Consider the following 16174-nt stretch of genomic DNA (forward strand, 5'->3'; position numbering starts at 1 on the left):
GATGGTTGGCAGCACGCCATCAGGCCATCAACTACCCACACTTCTGACCAGAGGAAGCAAAGCACCCACAAAAGCCATAATCCAGGACTGACTCAGGCTGCTGGGCAGCTAAAACAGCTGGGAAGCTGCAAATTGCTCCATTTGCTTGATTGCTTCCTCATAATGCTGGAAAACTTACTGTTTTTACTCTTTTCCAGTAGTTGAGTCTGATCCCCTGCTGCTGCTGCTGGGGAGCAAATTTGGTTTCCTCACCCTCCTGGGGTGCCACGTAGAACACTAGCCCAGAGGGAGGAGAGCCATGTCTAGAAGTCTGAGAGCCAGTTTTAACTGAACCTGGCTCCTGAGGCCTCAGGTGCCCTACATGCATGTCTCCGTGGGCCTGACTTACACCGAAGAGGCTGGTGAGTGCATCAGGCTGAGCACAGCTGACATCATCATAGCATGGCCACACCGTTCTCCTTTGGCTCTGGGGCCCAGCTCCTCCGGCCGCTTCAGAGTCCTCACAGGGGAACTGCTTGGGAGTTAGCATCATCCAGTCATATGAAGGCCCTGTGGAAAGTGTTTCCTCTATGTAGTAATCCCACTTCTTGAGGCTGGAGACATTTACATTGGGCTTCAGGGCCTGTTCAAAGAGAATTCTGAAATATAGTTTCATCTTGACCTCAAAGTACCTCAAGTGCACAGGCAGGCTGGCCCCTAACATCTGCAGGGTCTAGGGCAAGAGCATGAATGGATGTTCAATACCATATTCTAAATATTTAAATGGTATACATTAAGATAAACTATTAAATAAAATATGTCTCTCCTCCTAGCTTGATAAATAAAACTTCCTAATGACCTGCAAGACGACGCTCAAAATGAGAGAGCTTGGACTCTTTAGAACTCTACACCAGACAGTGGTAGCACTGGAGAAGCTGGGCCCAGCAACCAGACTCCTTGGCCTAAGTCCCTGCTCCTCTCACTCTGGCTCGGTCTTATATTGTGAGGGTCTTTCATGAATGTGTATATATACTCCGACACACAAGGCTAAACCCTGTTTACTCTCTGCCAAACAGCTACTTCTTAGGCACACTTGGCGCTGAATGAGGGGCACATGTACTGGCTCGGGAGACAGACTGGAAGTAGCCTCGTTAGTAACTTAGATTTGGGTAAGAAATTTTGGGGTAACAGAGCATGGTTTAGATAAAGAAGGAGTATCTAAGCACAAACACTTGGGTTTTTTGTGTTCTGCATCTTATGAGGAAGGGGTTGCTGGAGAAAGGCCAGGGAGGGGTCCTAAGAATGGAGCCAAGGACAAGGGCCTTCTTGTTCCTGAGGAAGGTGGTCCTGCTCATCACACCAGTCTGTCCCATCCCAGAGCTTACTTCCTACAGACGTGCATCACACAGCATGGTTGCCCCTGAGATGTCCTGCTTCTTGGGCTGGGCTCCAAACATCCCTGCTTCCCATGGCTTTGGTATAAGTGGACTTTAAAGAAATCTTTCCCAAAGTATTTTAGACCTTTTTTTTCCAGCTTAGATAACCAGTTGCAGTTTCAAGTTTTGTTTGGGTCTTTCATCCTGTGGAAAGTTGCCTTGCTTTGACTTTCTTTAAGTTACCCTTTCTAGATTTGGGGGTCCAGCTCATAATTTTTATGGTCAAGAATATGAAGAACAGTTTCCATTCCACCATAACCCAAACCTATGGTGTATCAAACTTTTAAATAGCTTCTGGTATTTTCAATAGCTTCCTAGTCCAATGTTTAGAAAAAACTTTAACAGCTTATATATACTTAAAAGTAACAACACGGAGGACGTGGGGAGATGGAGAGGAGAAGGGGGTTGAGGGAAATTAGAGGCGGAGATGAACCATGAGAGACTATGGACTCTGAAAAACAATCTGAGGGTTTTGAAGGGGTGGGGGGTGGGAGGTTAGGGGAGCCTGGTGGTGGGTATTATGGAGGGCACGTATTGCATGGAGCACTGGGTGTGGTGCATAAACAATGAATTCTGTTACACTGAAAAGAAATTAAATTTTAAAAAAAGTAAGGAAAACTTTAACACTAAACATTCAGAAAATGAAAAATAAATACTTTCTTACTATACCTCTATTTCTACTGGTGAATATAAATAATTAAAGAAAATGGGACTCCTCTTGTGCATTCTATCGATACACTCCCAAATACAAATTCCTTTTTTGGCATGCTTGTCTCCTTTATCATCAAACAAAGTTCCTGTAAATAAAAAAACAAACAAACAAAAACAACCCAATAAACAAAAGTCAAATAAATCAACAGTTTGCCTAAAACTATGATGCATGTAGCAGATGAAAAGTGAACTCTATCTTATGGCTCTCAAAACAGCAATGTATGTGCAGAAACCTTAGGAGGTCACTTAAAGCTAAGGACAGGAATGAATTTACTGCTATAGGGAAAAAAACCCAAATGGAAGGAAAACATCTGATAAAGTTTTCCCAAGTATTTAGCAGCACATCATGACCGTCTTTTAATCCACATCCTACGTCTATATCTAGATTCAAAGAGCTCCATGCCAGGCGTCATTCTACACATTTTTCAGGAGAAAAGGGAAGGACTTTGAGTTGATGTGATGAAGTTCGGTTAAAAACATAATTTTAGGTTTCTTTTTCCAGTTTCAGCTGTTCATTAAGAAGCTGTTTAAAGTTTCTTCTTGTTTAAATAGTTTATGTATACTGCAAATCGTGGTCATGGAGACTTTGGATGATAGAAAGGTGTGGTCTGTATCTTTGGGTGACTTAACAAAAGCCAAAGGTAGGGGCGGGGGTGATTCAGGCTTTTTCTGATCTTATTCTATACCTATCAAACCCTCAATCTGCCACTCACGTAAGCTCACTTTGGTTTTAACAGAGAAGATGTGTAAGGGTGAGGAAGGAGGGTACTTCTTCAAAGGGCCAGGAAGGGTGCTTCTCTTAGCAGTGCTGTCTTGCTTTGAATGAAATGACATAGTCAAAAGTCAACAAGCATTTTACCAGTTGATCGGAAAAGATGTTTCAAGCCCAAGGCTGCACAAAATCCTACAAGAGGCCTCCAAGACTAATTATTGTTTCTTGTCTAACTTTTACCCGCAGAGCCCAGTTTGGTAGCTCTCAACCCTGGCCACACATCAGAAAAATCAAGGGCTTTAAAAAATCCCAGTGCTTATTAGGGCTTGCTTCGGACCACTTAAATCAGAATCTCTGAGGATGGGTCCCAGATACTAGTCATTTTAACAGCTCTCTAAGGGACTCCAATGTCCAATGTAATCAGTTCTCCTTACTGTCTTTCCAACACACAGTGCTTAAGAAATTAGTTTCTGATTATGACGAGTCAAAAAAGGTCTGGAGTATAAATAAGAACCAGTGCTGTCTCCTTTACCAAAAGTATGAAACACCCTACTAGACCACCTAATAGCATCACTGGAACTGTAACATTTTCAGATTTCATTTTTTAAATTGAGGACATCAGTAAATATTTTTAGCCAGTAGAAGAGTTCTCTTTATGAATATCCAGGTACATATATTGGAAATAGCTATTTTTTTTCCTTTACTGTTTTCTTAACAACATCCTGTGTATCATCCCTTCCCTTCTCCCTAAAACAACAACGAATGTAAGAATGTAAAATCCCTGTGGGGAATGTTTTCATAGAGGCTAACTTTCAAAATCTACTCTTTACAAGTATTACTACTATTAAAAATTATAATAATAATGGGGATATCTAAAATTCAATGAATGATTATTAAAAGCTAAAAACTGTGCTAAGAAATTTATAACTATTTCCTCATGTGATCATTATGGCCAAAGGGGTAGGTGCTATTATTGTCATCATTTTTAGAGATGAGGACACTGAGGAAACTCAGAATACCTAACTTGTCCAAAGTGCTCAGCTGGGACTGGAAATACTGGAACTGAACCCTGATCTATTTCTCCGGAGCCCATGGCCTTTCCTGCTATTCACACTGCCTCCAAAAGCAGGAGCTTTCCCTACTATAGTGAGTATACCAGGGATGGAAAAACTAAGTAAAATGTTCTCTTTAAACAGTGATACCACTTTGAGATGTTAAAATAGTAAGCAGATTTCACCTTTGCTATAGGGATGACCACTTGTCTAAGAGTTAGCCTAAAAGTTAGCACAGCACATAACCTGAGAATTTAGGCACTCACTCATATCTATTCTACTTTTATAGTTCAGGGTAAAACCCTAAAATGACCTTGCCACACTTGGGGGTAGTAAGTTACTAGAAATTTTAATTAAAAACACACAAAACTAACAAAAAAGATGGAATAAGGGAGTGCAAACACATACCATGCTCTAATCTTTCATAGTCCGAATCCAGGAGAAATGTTTTAAAGCGATTAGACACATAGTGGAAAGCCAAGAACTTTAAGTAATAGAGATTGAATTCAAACTCTGTTGGATATTGGTTGTGAACCTGAAACATACACGACAAAGAAAAGAGTAAAAATCAAACTTAACAAAAACTGGATGCTATGCCACTGAATAGTGACCTGAAATCTGTGGGAGACCGTATGATCCATCAACTGAGCCCCTACCATGAGTGGAGGTGGGAAGGGAACCAGGCATTCTCAGTGCCTACTACATGCTAGACACCATGCTAGGGATTTTTATAAACATAATTTCATTTAATCTCCATAACAACATTATAAAATAGGCATTACTCTTTCCTGGCTTTATTGAGATATGACTGACATATAACATGGTCAATTTACGGTATACAATGTGATGACTTGATACACATTATCTATTAAGAAATGATTACCACAATAGGATTAGTTAACACCTCTATCCCCTCACATAAATTCATAAGCATCTTTCTTAGTGAGAAAATTTAACATCCCGTCTCTTAGCAACTTTCAAGTAAATAATACAGAACTGTTAACTACAGTCATCAGGCTGTACATTGAGTTCCCAGAACTTACTCTTCTTACAAGTAGAAGTTTGTATCCCTTGACTGGTATCTCCATATTTCCTCCAATCCCCAGCCTCTGGCAACCACCATTTTACTATCTCTATGAGTTTGGCTTTTTTAGATTCCACGTATAAATGAGATCATACTGAATTTATTCTTCTCTGAATTATTTCACTTAGCATAATGCCCTCAAGGTCCAGCCACATTGTTGCAAATGGCAAGATTTCCTTTTTTTTTTTGTTCCCCCTCTCATGGCGGAATAATATTCTATTGTGTGTGTGTGTGTGTGTGCATGTGTGTATAAAACATTTTCTTTGTCCATCTATAGATGGTCACTTAGGTTGTTTCTATATGTTGGCTAGTGTGAAGAATGTTGCAGTGAATACAGAAGTATAGCTATCTCCTTGAGATACCAAATTCACTCCCTTGGATGCGTACCCAGAAGTGGGATTGCTGGATCATAAGGTCATTCCGTTTTCAATTTTTTGAGGAACTACTTTTCCAGTGGCTACACTAATCTACATTCCCACCAACTATACACAAGGGCTCCCTTTTCTCTGTATCTTGCCAATACTTGTTACCTCTTGTCTTCATGATACTAGCCATCCTAATAGATGTGTGGTGATATCTCATTGTGGTTTTGATTATGCATTTTCCTGATATTAGTGACGTTGAACACTTTCTCATAATACTCATTGGCTGTCTGTATGTCTTCTTTGGAAAAATCCCTATTTAGAGCCTCTGAAGATAAGCATTATAATTCCCACACCCCTCCTCATTTAGAAACAAAGAAGCTGAGGATGAGTAAGATTAAGTAATTTCCCAAGGTCATTTGACAGAAACCAGTGAGACCAAATTTGAACCCAAGGTTTGGACCTCATTGACTGCTTTATACTCTGGTAGGTTCTTGACAGACATACATTACCGTAAGTCATAACTTGCTTTTCAGGTACTTGCGGTATACAGTAGTGTGTAATAAAACGAAAGTTGTACAGAGAAGTTTGGTGGTGAAAGGAATGAGAAGAGGAGATGGTAGTTTAGAATACAGCAAGACATCTTTTCAGGACAAAAGAAATATATGGCTGTCTGAAGACAATGCAGGAGAAGCCAGTAGACAGAGAACAAATTGTGGCAAAAGATCTGATAACTAAGAGAGCAAGGCCTGGGAAAGCAAGAATGAATGAGGCTAAGGGCTCAGATATAGGGAATAGCTTAGAAATGAGAAGGGATAGAAGAGTAGATTAGAAGAAAGAGATGTTCAAGTGCCAAAGGAAAGGGGAAGAGCTTATGCCTTTTAACTTAATTGGTGATCATTAAGTTAGGCAGTGAGGTCACTGGACGTAGGAATAAGGATGAAGGCATGATACGGGAGAGCAGGAGCAAGGCAGAGCTTGGAATGGTCACTGAGCTACAGTGTACTTTAGATAAGCTGTATGCAGACTCCGTGGAGCCTTCTTATGTTCACAGAAGGTAGGCTGATGACCTTGTGACACTCCATTCCACCTTGCAATCCCACCTGCATATTGCTCAATCTCTCAAGACTATTAGAGAATTCTGTTTGGTTGAGATAAGTTCCAATCACAATTATATTTGCTTAAAAGCTGTTTCAAATGAACATGTTAAGGCAGGCTGTCTAGAAGCCAGCTTTTATCTCCATGTTTAATTTGGCAATGTAGGCCTACATTTGGTCAGCCAAAGTGAGCAGGCATGTGTGTAATATGTTGATGTTAGTGCCTAATAGATCAGTGAGAATTTAAAGTCATGAACTGGGTATCATTGATTTATCAGAGTTGATCATCTGGTTAGAAACCTAGTTTTCTGTGATTAAAGGTTTTTTTCTCCCTACAACATTTTCTTATTGACTTTTAAAATGAACTAAAATTTTAGCTCATAAGTAATTAAAATAAAATGGATTTTAGGAAAACATATTAAGAGAGAGTATGACTTTCATTCAGTGGGCTTGTATATTGCAGAGCTGCTTCCCATAAGATGGGACAGCTTTCTATGGGACAACTGTGACATGGCCCTGAATAGCCAGGTGGTGTGCCCTATCTCAGGGTTTCAGAACTGTACGCACTCTAGCCCAAGCTCCTGGTTTGGAATCAATGGCACCACTCCAACAGCCAGTGTTGATAGAGAGGTGTGACTCAGATTGTGGCTGGTAGGACAGAAGGAGACAGACCCAGGATGGAACTTGGTTCCTTTCCATCTGAGAGTCTCAGGGAGGAGGAATCTGCAATGTGCTCAAGGAGAGTGAGCTCCAAGAACAACTTTGCCCCAACAGACATTGGAATAAACCTTGTTAGACACAGGGGAAGAAAAGTTTAGGGCTATTTCTAAGGACCCAGTCCATAACAGGTTCTAAAAACTTAAAAAAAAACTTTTATTAAACAAAGTTGCAAATAACAAAACCGTTCTCTCAATGACCACTCTCCATAGAAACCACTGCCTCATAAAAATCTGTATCTTTCTTTGATTATTCTGACACTTCATGTGCTTAAGTATATGATTTTGAAGACTCACTTATGTGGTAAAGTAGAATGGAAATGATAATGAATATGACCTTAAGTTGAACTTACAGGCATTTCAGGGAGATCATATGCTAGGACTAGAAGCAAAACTCCTCTACAAGTGGAAAAATACTTTCATAGCCCACTGTACTGAGTGACTGGGCCTCACCACAAATCCTGGAGCATACAATTATGTTAGAAAGGTTAGACACTTCTCAAGGCCACTGGCACTCACCCTGCTTGAACTGTAATTGGTGCTTAGATAGCATCACAGTGTCAGTACTTGGGGGCACTGTGTGTGTGTCTGTGTGTCTGCATGCCACAAGGGCACCTGCTGGCGCTAACTGCTTGAGGTCGAAAAACAATCTGCCCCTAAACTGGGGTTAATTATCAGGTCTACTGGAAGTAGAAAAAAAGATATAAGCATTTTTAAAAAAAAATTCTTTAGCCACAGTTTAAGAAACAAGCATGTGAGGATTTTCTTCCATGAAAAAAGAAAATCAGACTGACCTGAATGCTGGGTTGATTAATATGTAGAAAGCCACATTTGGAATCTGACATTAAGAAACATGGGAAAAATACCTATTTAGATCCTCTGCCCATATATATATATTTTTAATCACTGAGTTGTAGGAGTTCTTTATGTATTATGGGAACTAACCCCTTTACAGATAGATGATTCGCAAGTATCATCTCCCATTCAGTAGATTGCCCTCTCATTTTGATGTTTCCTTCATTGTTCAGAAGCTTTTTGGTTTGATATAGTCCCATTTGTTTATTTTTGCTTTTGCTTCCTTTGCCTTTGGAATCTTCTAGGAATTTTATAGTTTTGGGTCTTACATTCAAGTCTTTAATCCATTTTGAGTTAATTTTTGTGTATGGTGTAAGATAGTGGTCTAGTCTAGTTTCATTCTTTTGCATGTAGCTGCCCAGTTTTTCCATTTATTAAAGATTGTCCTTTCTCCATTTTATGTTCTTGGCTCCTCTGTTGTAAATTAATTGTCCATATATGTGTGGGTTTACTTCTGGACTCTCAATTCTGTTTTCTGAAATGTCTTCTTACCATAACAAGAGACAAAGACCTGACTGTATTTGCATGACAAAATATGGTGCTTATATTTCCAGTAAAAAAGAAAAAATATACTTTCTCCATTTAGTCCTATCTCCCAAGGACTCAGTTTGTCTACTTCATTGGCATTTTTTCCTCCTTGTCAATGAGACACCTAGATTCTTCTGCTATAAAATACCACAGCAGTTTCCATAAGAGCACAATCCACATGCTTCCTTCCCCTTCTGTTAAGTATTGTTTTATCGTTTTAGTATTTTTATTTTTTGAGTTTTAATTTTTTATTTTTATTTTATTTTTTTGAAAATTTTGTTTTTGCATGCACATGCATGAGAGAGAGAGAGAGAGAAAGAAAACAAGTGAGAATGCATGCACAGAAGCAAAGGTAGTGAGGGCTGTAGGGGAGGGGCAGAGGGAGAGGGAGAAGTAGATTCCACTGTGAACAGGGAGTGCAATGCGGGGCTCAACCCCAGGACCCTGGGATCATGACCTGAGCTGAAGGCAGATGCTTAACAACTGAGTCACCCAGGTGCCCCATCTTCTTATGTTTCCTTTTAGAAATCGTATAATGTTAGGTCTTATATTTAGGTCTGTGATCCCTTTGGAATTAACTTTTGTATTGGTGCTAGATCTGGACAGAAGTTGGTTTTTTATTTGTTTGTTTTTGCATCTGGAAATCCAACTGTCTTTCAACTATTTGTTGAAAAGACTACCCTTTCTCTATTGATTGCTTTTTCACCTTCATTGAAAATCAGTTTTCCACATATTACATATAGTGTGGGACTATTTCTGAACTCTATTCTGTTCCACTGACCTATCTTTACACCAATTATCACACAATCTTGATTACTGTAGCTTTATAATAAAATCAGATAGTGCTAGTCTTCCAATTTGTGTTCTTTTTCAAAGCTTTTTAAAAAAATTTTTAAAAAGATTTTAAAATTTTATTTATTTGACAGACAGAGATCACAAGTAGGCAGAGAGGCAGGCAGAGAGAGTGGGGGAAGGAGGCTCCCCACCAAGCAAAGAGCCCGATGCAGGGCTCGATCCCAGGACCCTGAGATCATGACCTGAGCTAAAGGCAGAGGCTTAACCCACTGAGCCACCTAGGTGCCCCTCAAAGCTGTTTTGGCTATTCTAGATACTTTGCATTTCCATATGGCTTTTAGAATAAGCTTGCCAATTTCTACAAATAAGCTAGCTCCTGGGAGTTTGATTGTGATTGCTCTGAATCTTTCCATCAATCTGGGGAGACTGACATTTCAACAATATTGAATCCTCTGACCCATAAACAAGAGGTCTTTCTTGACTTATTTAGGGCTTTACTTTCTCTCAGTAATGTTTTGTAGTTTTCAGTGTCTAGGCTTTTAACATATTTTGTTAGATTTCTTTCATGTTTCTTGATCCTGTTGTAAAGATAATAATTTTTACATTTTAATTTTCCAATAATTCATTGCTAGTATGTAGAAATACTAGTGATTTTTGAATACTGATCAGGTATCCTATAGCTTTGCTAAATCCACTTATTCTAGTAGTTTTTTATAGATTCCACAGACAACCATGTTGCATGTGAATAAAGATAATTTCACTTCTTTTCTAATGTGGATGTCTTTATTATCATTATTTTCTTGTCTTATTGCATGGCTAGGACCTTAATTTAGTACAATGTTGAATAGAAGTGGTGAAGTAGACATCCACATCTTGTTCCTATCTTAGAGGAAAAGCATTTAGTCTTTCACTGTTAAAACAGATGATGTTAGGTGTAGGTTCTTAAGAAATAGATACTATTTAGAGTTTGAGGAAATTTATACAGATTTAAAAGACAAAGCTATGTGAGGTTATTTTAGTTTTGTTTTCCATTATGGAGTGAAACCTGCCACTTTTACTTATTTATAAGAAAAGGCTCTAAAATGGAATTTGGAGAAACATGAATTTATAGCGTCTTATTTTTTGCCCATGTGTCACTAAGTACTTTATAAAATTTAAAGGCCCATAAAATAAGCTATGACTCAAATCCCAGGAAAGATCAACATTTTGGGAATAAAATATAGTAAGTTAACATTGGATTTTGCTTTCAAGAACTAGAAACGTTAAGCTACAAGAGACCCTATATAGAATGGTATCAACATTGGAAAAACTGTGCGTATGACAGACATAGCCTAGAAAACAGGTAATTAATGTTAGTTTTTATTATTTCAAGATAAAGATTTAACAAACATTAACTGTGCCGATCGCTTTACATAAAATTTGTGATCCTTCTGATAGCTATCTATCCACGTATCTATCTAGAAACCAAAGCAAAGAGAGGTTAAATAATTTATTAAAGATCAAAAATTAGTAAGTAAGACTGATATGTAGATACAAATTTACTTTATGGGCTCAAAAACTTAAATGTAAAATTGTTTTGATATTAAACAAGTTGGGTTATGTCAATTTCTGCCAGTTTTCAAGTGAATGGGAAGCGGGCAGACACAGAAACTTTGAATATACCATTAATCCATTAACTGCAGTTATTTTGCCAGTATTCATGGATAAATTTTGGAGTAACCAAACCGTGTGAGGGCAGCTTAGCTTCTCACACATGTGCTCACAAGGAAAGTTCCTATCTTCAAGAGATGAATAGTTTTTCTTTTTGGAATAGGACCTAGCACAGTGCTGGCATGTGGTAACCATGAGGAGGACTGTATCACACAGGCAGACCAGAGAGAGTAAATTTACAACTTCAATAAGCTTCAAAGCAAAGTTATAACTGTTACTTGTTTTTCTCAAGGTAGGAAATAATGAAAAAGTTCTAAGAAACACTCAAAGATTTACTCTAAGTTGACATAGAGGAGATGCTTGCTTATACTTCATGTTTTCGTTCATATTATACATGTCTGGTCCCCTGGTATTATATTTTAAAAATAAATTTTAGGTAAAAATTTCATTTTGTATTTTGGATGTATTTCTTTTTGAATTTGGTTCAACTATTTTAAGAAAAGGAAGCATCCTGTAATGATATCATTTGAACTATGCCAATTTCTTTTAGAAGCAACAAAAAATTTGCCAGATGTTGTTATTATGAAACAGTGATCTAGCATTTATAATTCATCTGACACCTGGACATACTGGCATAAACAATGGCTTTTTATATGATGAGGCAGTTCTAATTTAAGATCAGTGCTTCATCTGTTTTCTTTGTAACTCTATTAGTACTAATGGACAAGTCTAGGCAAATTTCCATCGACTGCCTTTTGGCATTCAGCATGTTAGAAATGGTTAATAAGCAGTGAACACATCCCACCTGGGAGTTTCGTTTGCTGCTGCGTAATTTCAAATTTTTTTTTTTTTAAATGTTGTTGGACCTGGCTCTGTTTTGTGTCCCTGAGAGGCTGAGGACAGCAGTAATTCAAATTGTCTGGCAAAAGTTGGAGACATGTAAAGCACTAGTATTCACTTGAAAGGTATTCAAAGAAGGCGTTTTCTAATGCCTAAAACTAGTATGTAGGAGATGATGAAACACTACCTTATAATTAAGTCAGCAAGAGTCAGAAGCACTATTTGTTAACTACAGTCTTCTATAGTCCTCTGTTTTTGAATGAATAAACAATCCCTATTCAGCACAAAGTAATTTGCTTCACCAAAGCTGATACCTATCATAGCCAAGCATCCTTTAAATACTGCAATTAAGGTCATATGCTTGCTTTGCCATGACTTGCCTCCACTCAGGTTTTATGTGTGAGGGTACTAAGGCAAAAGAGGGTTCAGGCAAATTTTTAAAAATTCATACTTTAATTTAAAAAATTTTAATGTAAGGGCACCTGGGTGACTCAGTAAGTTAGGTGTCCAACTCCTGATTTCAGCTCAGGTCATGATCTCAGGGTTGTGAGATAGAGCCCTGTGGCAGGCTCCATCCATGCTCAGTGGGGAGTCTGCTTTCTCTCTCTCTCCCCCTCTGCCTCTCCCCCAGGCTCGTGGGCTCTCTCGATCTCTCTCCAAAATAAATAAATCTTTAAAAAATTCTCTATAAATTTTTAATGTGGTACAACCAGATTTAAATACATATTAAAGGAGTCTTTAGGCCCTGAACAATATTATTTTCTACAGTTTGTCAAGCATTCACCTACAAACCACTGAACTGTCACTAAAGCTCAATTTATATAGAACATTTGAATTTTAACTCATTATTTAAAATAAGAAGTTACTAGAAATTAAACATACATCCTAAGATGTTTTGGATAACATTATATGGTTTGAGCATCTATTGTAATGTATTCTAAAGATAACAGGAAAATAATTTATACTTCACTTTTGTTTATATTAAGTTACTTTGTTTATACCACTTAAGGGGTACTCACAAAATATAGGGTACTTTGCAATTCTAGACTACTCACACTCCTACCTACCCCCAACAATAAAATATAAGTATTCAATATCAAGTAATTATTATTATACTTAGGGTAGAATGATGTTCTCATTTTCAAGAACAATATGTCTTCTATGATAACCTCCCATCTCTTACTGATGGTGAGTGGATTCTTTTCCCAACTCTCATGTTAAGGTATGCAGAACTCTGCAAGCTGAACATGGATATTTAACATATCTATCTATCTATTTATTTATTACTTTTAAAGATTTTATTTATTTATTTGACAGAGAGATACAGGGAGAGAGGAAACACAAACAGAGGGACAGGGCAGAGGGAGAGGAAGAAGCAGGGAACCTGATGCAGGCTTGATCCCAGGACCTGGGATCATGACCTGAGCTGAAGGAAGACGCTTAATGACTTGAGCCACCCAGGAGCCCCATTTAAAATATTTAATAGTGCATTTAACTTAAGCCAAATTAGGCCATATATACTTAGCCCCCTGCAACTCTCCCTTAATTAAAGGAAAGGAATTTCTGTAAGACAAAAAAAAAACCTAAAAGGAGGTGGGGAGAATGGGAAGGGAGAAAATTGCATGTCGAGAAAGTTCAGTACATTTATGAACAATGGAAAATAGAAGGAAGAAATAGAAGATGAGAAGCTACATTGGGATGCTTATAGGATGAAAATGATTTGACAAGGTAACAGCTTGCCCTGTAAACCCAGAAAGGCTCAGAACTCAGAGGCTCAAGAGCAGAGAAACATATATAGGGGAGAAATGGGAGCGAAAAATGAGGACTAGGTGTAGGTCTATAGAAGAAGTGGTGAGATCTCTAGGGTACTTTCCTACTCCATGTAGTAATGTGATTGTCTCCTTGAAAAGCAAGGGATTAGAAGTCTGTCCTCTGGAAAAACCAAACTTGACTGAGCTCTGGACTTGGGAACAGCACATACAGCTGGGTTAGTGATGAGGCTTGAAACTGAAAATAGCATAGATAAAGAACAAATCTACACACTTAGGAGGGATCTCCCTGAACCTATTTCCTGCCCTATTTCTAAAGAGCAGACAGCCAGGCTTATAAGTATTCTCTGGGCACCAGACTGACACATTTTTCTCTGGAGAAACTAGATAGCTGCTCTTTTCTTTTTCTGTAACTCCAGTTAACTGAAATGTTGGACTTAATAATTAAAATTTTATTTTTCAGATTCATTGATATCCAATTTACAAATAATAAAATTTCCCTATTTACAGCATACAGGCTGATTGATTAGCTTTGGTCATTTGTGTAATCACCACTACAATTAGGACTGATTAGTTACCTCATCTTAAAAAGTTTGGTCATGCCCTTTCATGGTACCTAACCACCAGTCCCAAGCGACTATTGATCTGTTTTCTGTCACTACAGTTTTGCCTTTTGTAGAATTTTCTATAAATGAAATCATATACTGTGTAGTTGTTTTTAACATGCCTCCCCATACCTCTGCCAGTAATACTGAGAAATAACTGACTGTGTAAGTTTAACGCAGACAGCCTAGACAGCCTAGGTAATAGCAAGACAGTAAGAAGTGCTTTCATGAAGAACTCATATGCTTTCACCCATCTAGACATGAGAAAAAGATGCTTGCTCCTCTACTTTGGTCTCAGTTAAATTTTCTGTTTCAGAGACAATGGACTCCAAATGTCTCCCTCATCTATCTGCCAAAAGGAGTATGAAATAAAAAGGCTTATATTCAAATAGTAAACAAATACACCCTTTGATGCAAAGATTTAAAATGTAAGCTCAACCTTGTGACCAGCTTCTCCAGATGCTGTTCAGACAGAATTAACTGAAATTACTCAATAGATTTTTTTTATTTAAGAAGCTCACTAGAATAATCAAAAACAATCACCAGAGTGTGTGGATGTGGGGACGGGGTGGGAGGGATGCAAATTCACTGCTAATGGGTAGAAAGTTTCTTTGTGGAGCGGTAACATGTTCTAAAATTGATTATGGCAATTATACAACTCTGTGAATATACTAAAAACTACTGAAATGTATATACTTTAAATAAATGAAAAATTATGTAGTGAATTAATAAAGCTGATCAAATAATTAATAGACTAAAAAAGTGAAACAAAACAAAACCCATACACCAAGCTGGCCTCTTTAGAAGACCCAGTTTCAGTTCTGGTTCCTGAAAACATTTCCACCTCTCATGCCAATATACCTGAGGCCAATCTATTTCAAAGAGGCTCACTGTTCTGACAAATATGCGTGACATGCCAGAACCCATTCATTGTTGTGGTGCAGATGAAACAAAGCTGGAAATGTCAACCTAGCTTTTCTTAGGCCAATTTAGCAAACCCAGTGCCCTGCAATTCTCAAGCCAAATTCTGATTCAGGCCGCATTAGGAAATTTTTACCTGATGTGCCTGAGAGGAGGGTCGGAGGGAGCCTAGAGCATTCGCATCTCCCCCAACCCCTGCTCCCACTGGATCTGAGTGGATTATATACCTGGGTTTCTGTCTGGTCTCTTGATTAGCCCTGATTAAGTCACTCAGTAGAACCAAGCCAGTGTTCTCAACCTCACAGGCTTGTTTGATTGGGCCCTGATTCTTTCTCAAGGGTTAGGCTCTACCTTCTATACTCCTAGGCACAAGATAAGGTCCTCCCACACTGGGAAGACCACCTGCTGGATTCCAGGCCCTGCCACTACCTAGAGATTCCGGCTGTTCTACCATAGAGCAGTCTTTCCTGGACAACAAACCCAAGTGTGCTCCTCTTCTTGGGAGATGATAATTTAGAGTGCTGGCCACTTCACATGGGGGCAGCCCAAAAGACAGCTTTGTGTGCCCAAAAGACAACTCGGCTATCCGAGTTTCAGAAACCAACAAGTTCTTTTCTTTTCCTTCTCTATTCCTAGGAATCCACTGCTAAGATTTCAACAAGTCTTATGGCTGAGTCCATCAGAGTCATGACATGAAGATACCCAGCACAGCACTGCAATGCGCGATAAATGCTAGTTCTTCTCTTTCCTCCGTATCAAGATCAATTTAAGTTTGCTCTACTTACCTGGTGTACGCAGTCTAAGAACTGCAGGAAGACTGGAGTAAAACCACTACCCTGACAGTTGAGGGTCAAGCTGCTCCGCTGACTAAATTTATGACCAAAAGAAAGCCATTCTTTTTCGACCAACATCCGGAAGCCTTCAAGTGTCCTATAAAAGGGATCACTGAGTAACTGAACCAGGGATGTCACCTAGGGCACAAGCAGGATGGATATTTCATTACTTTCAGTCCCGAAAAAACTTTGTTACTAAGACAGATAAAGTCACCTGAACAGCAGATTT

At 38.6% G+C, this 16174-nt stretch overlaps 1 protein-coding gene across 2 annotated transcripts in view; it reads right to left on the bottom strand.

Moving 5' to 3' along the window:
* SBF2 (SET binding factor 2) overlaps window positions 1-16174 on the bottom strand; it is a 479243-nt gene that overhangs the window by 8655 nt on the left and 454414 nt on the right. For both annotated transcript variants that reach the window (XM_059135879.1, XM_059135868.1), the window contains 4 exons: window positions 15898-16083; window positions 4299-4425; window positions 2085-2212; window positions 389-622 (listed from right to left, as the gene is read on the bottom strand). In XM_059135879.1, the coding sequence (XP_058991862.1) occupies window positions 389-622; window positions 2085-2212; window positions 4299-4425; window positions 15898-16083 (675 nt within the window). The remainder of the gene's footprint in view (window positions 1-388; window positions 623-2084; window positions 2213-4298; window positions 4426-15897; window positions 16084-16174) is intronic.

The sequence above is a fragment of the Mustela lutreola genome, chromosome 1, assembly GCF_030435805.1.
Source record: "Mustela lutreola isolate mMusLut2 chromosome 1, mMusLut2.pri, whole genome shotgun sequence".
Classification (NCBI taxonomy): Eukaryota; Metazoa; Chordata; class Mammalia; order Carnivora; family Mustelidae; genus Mustela; species Mustela lutreola.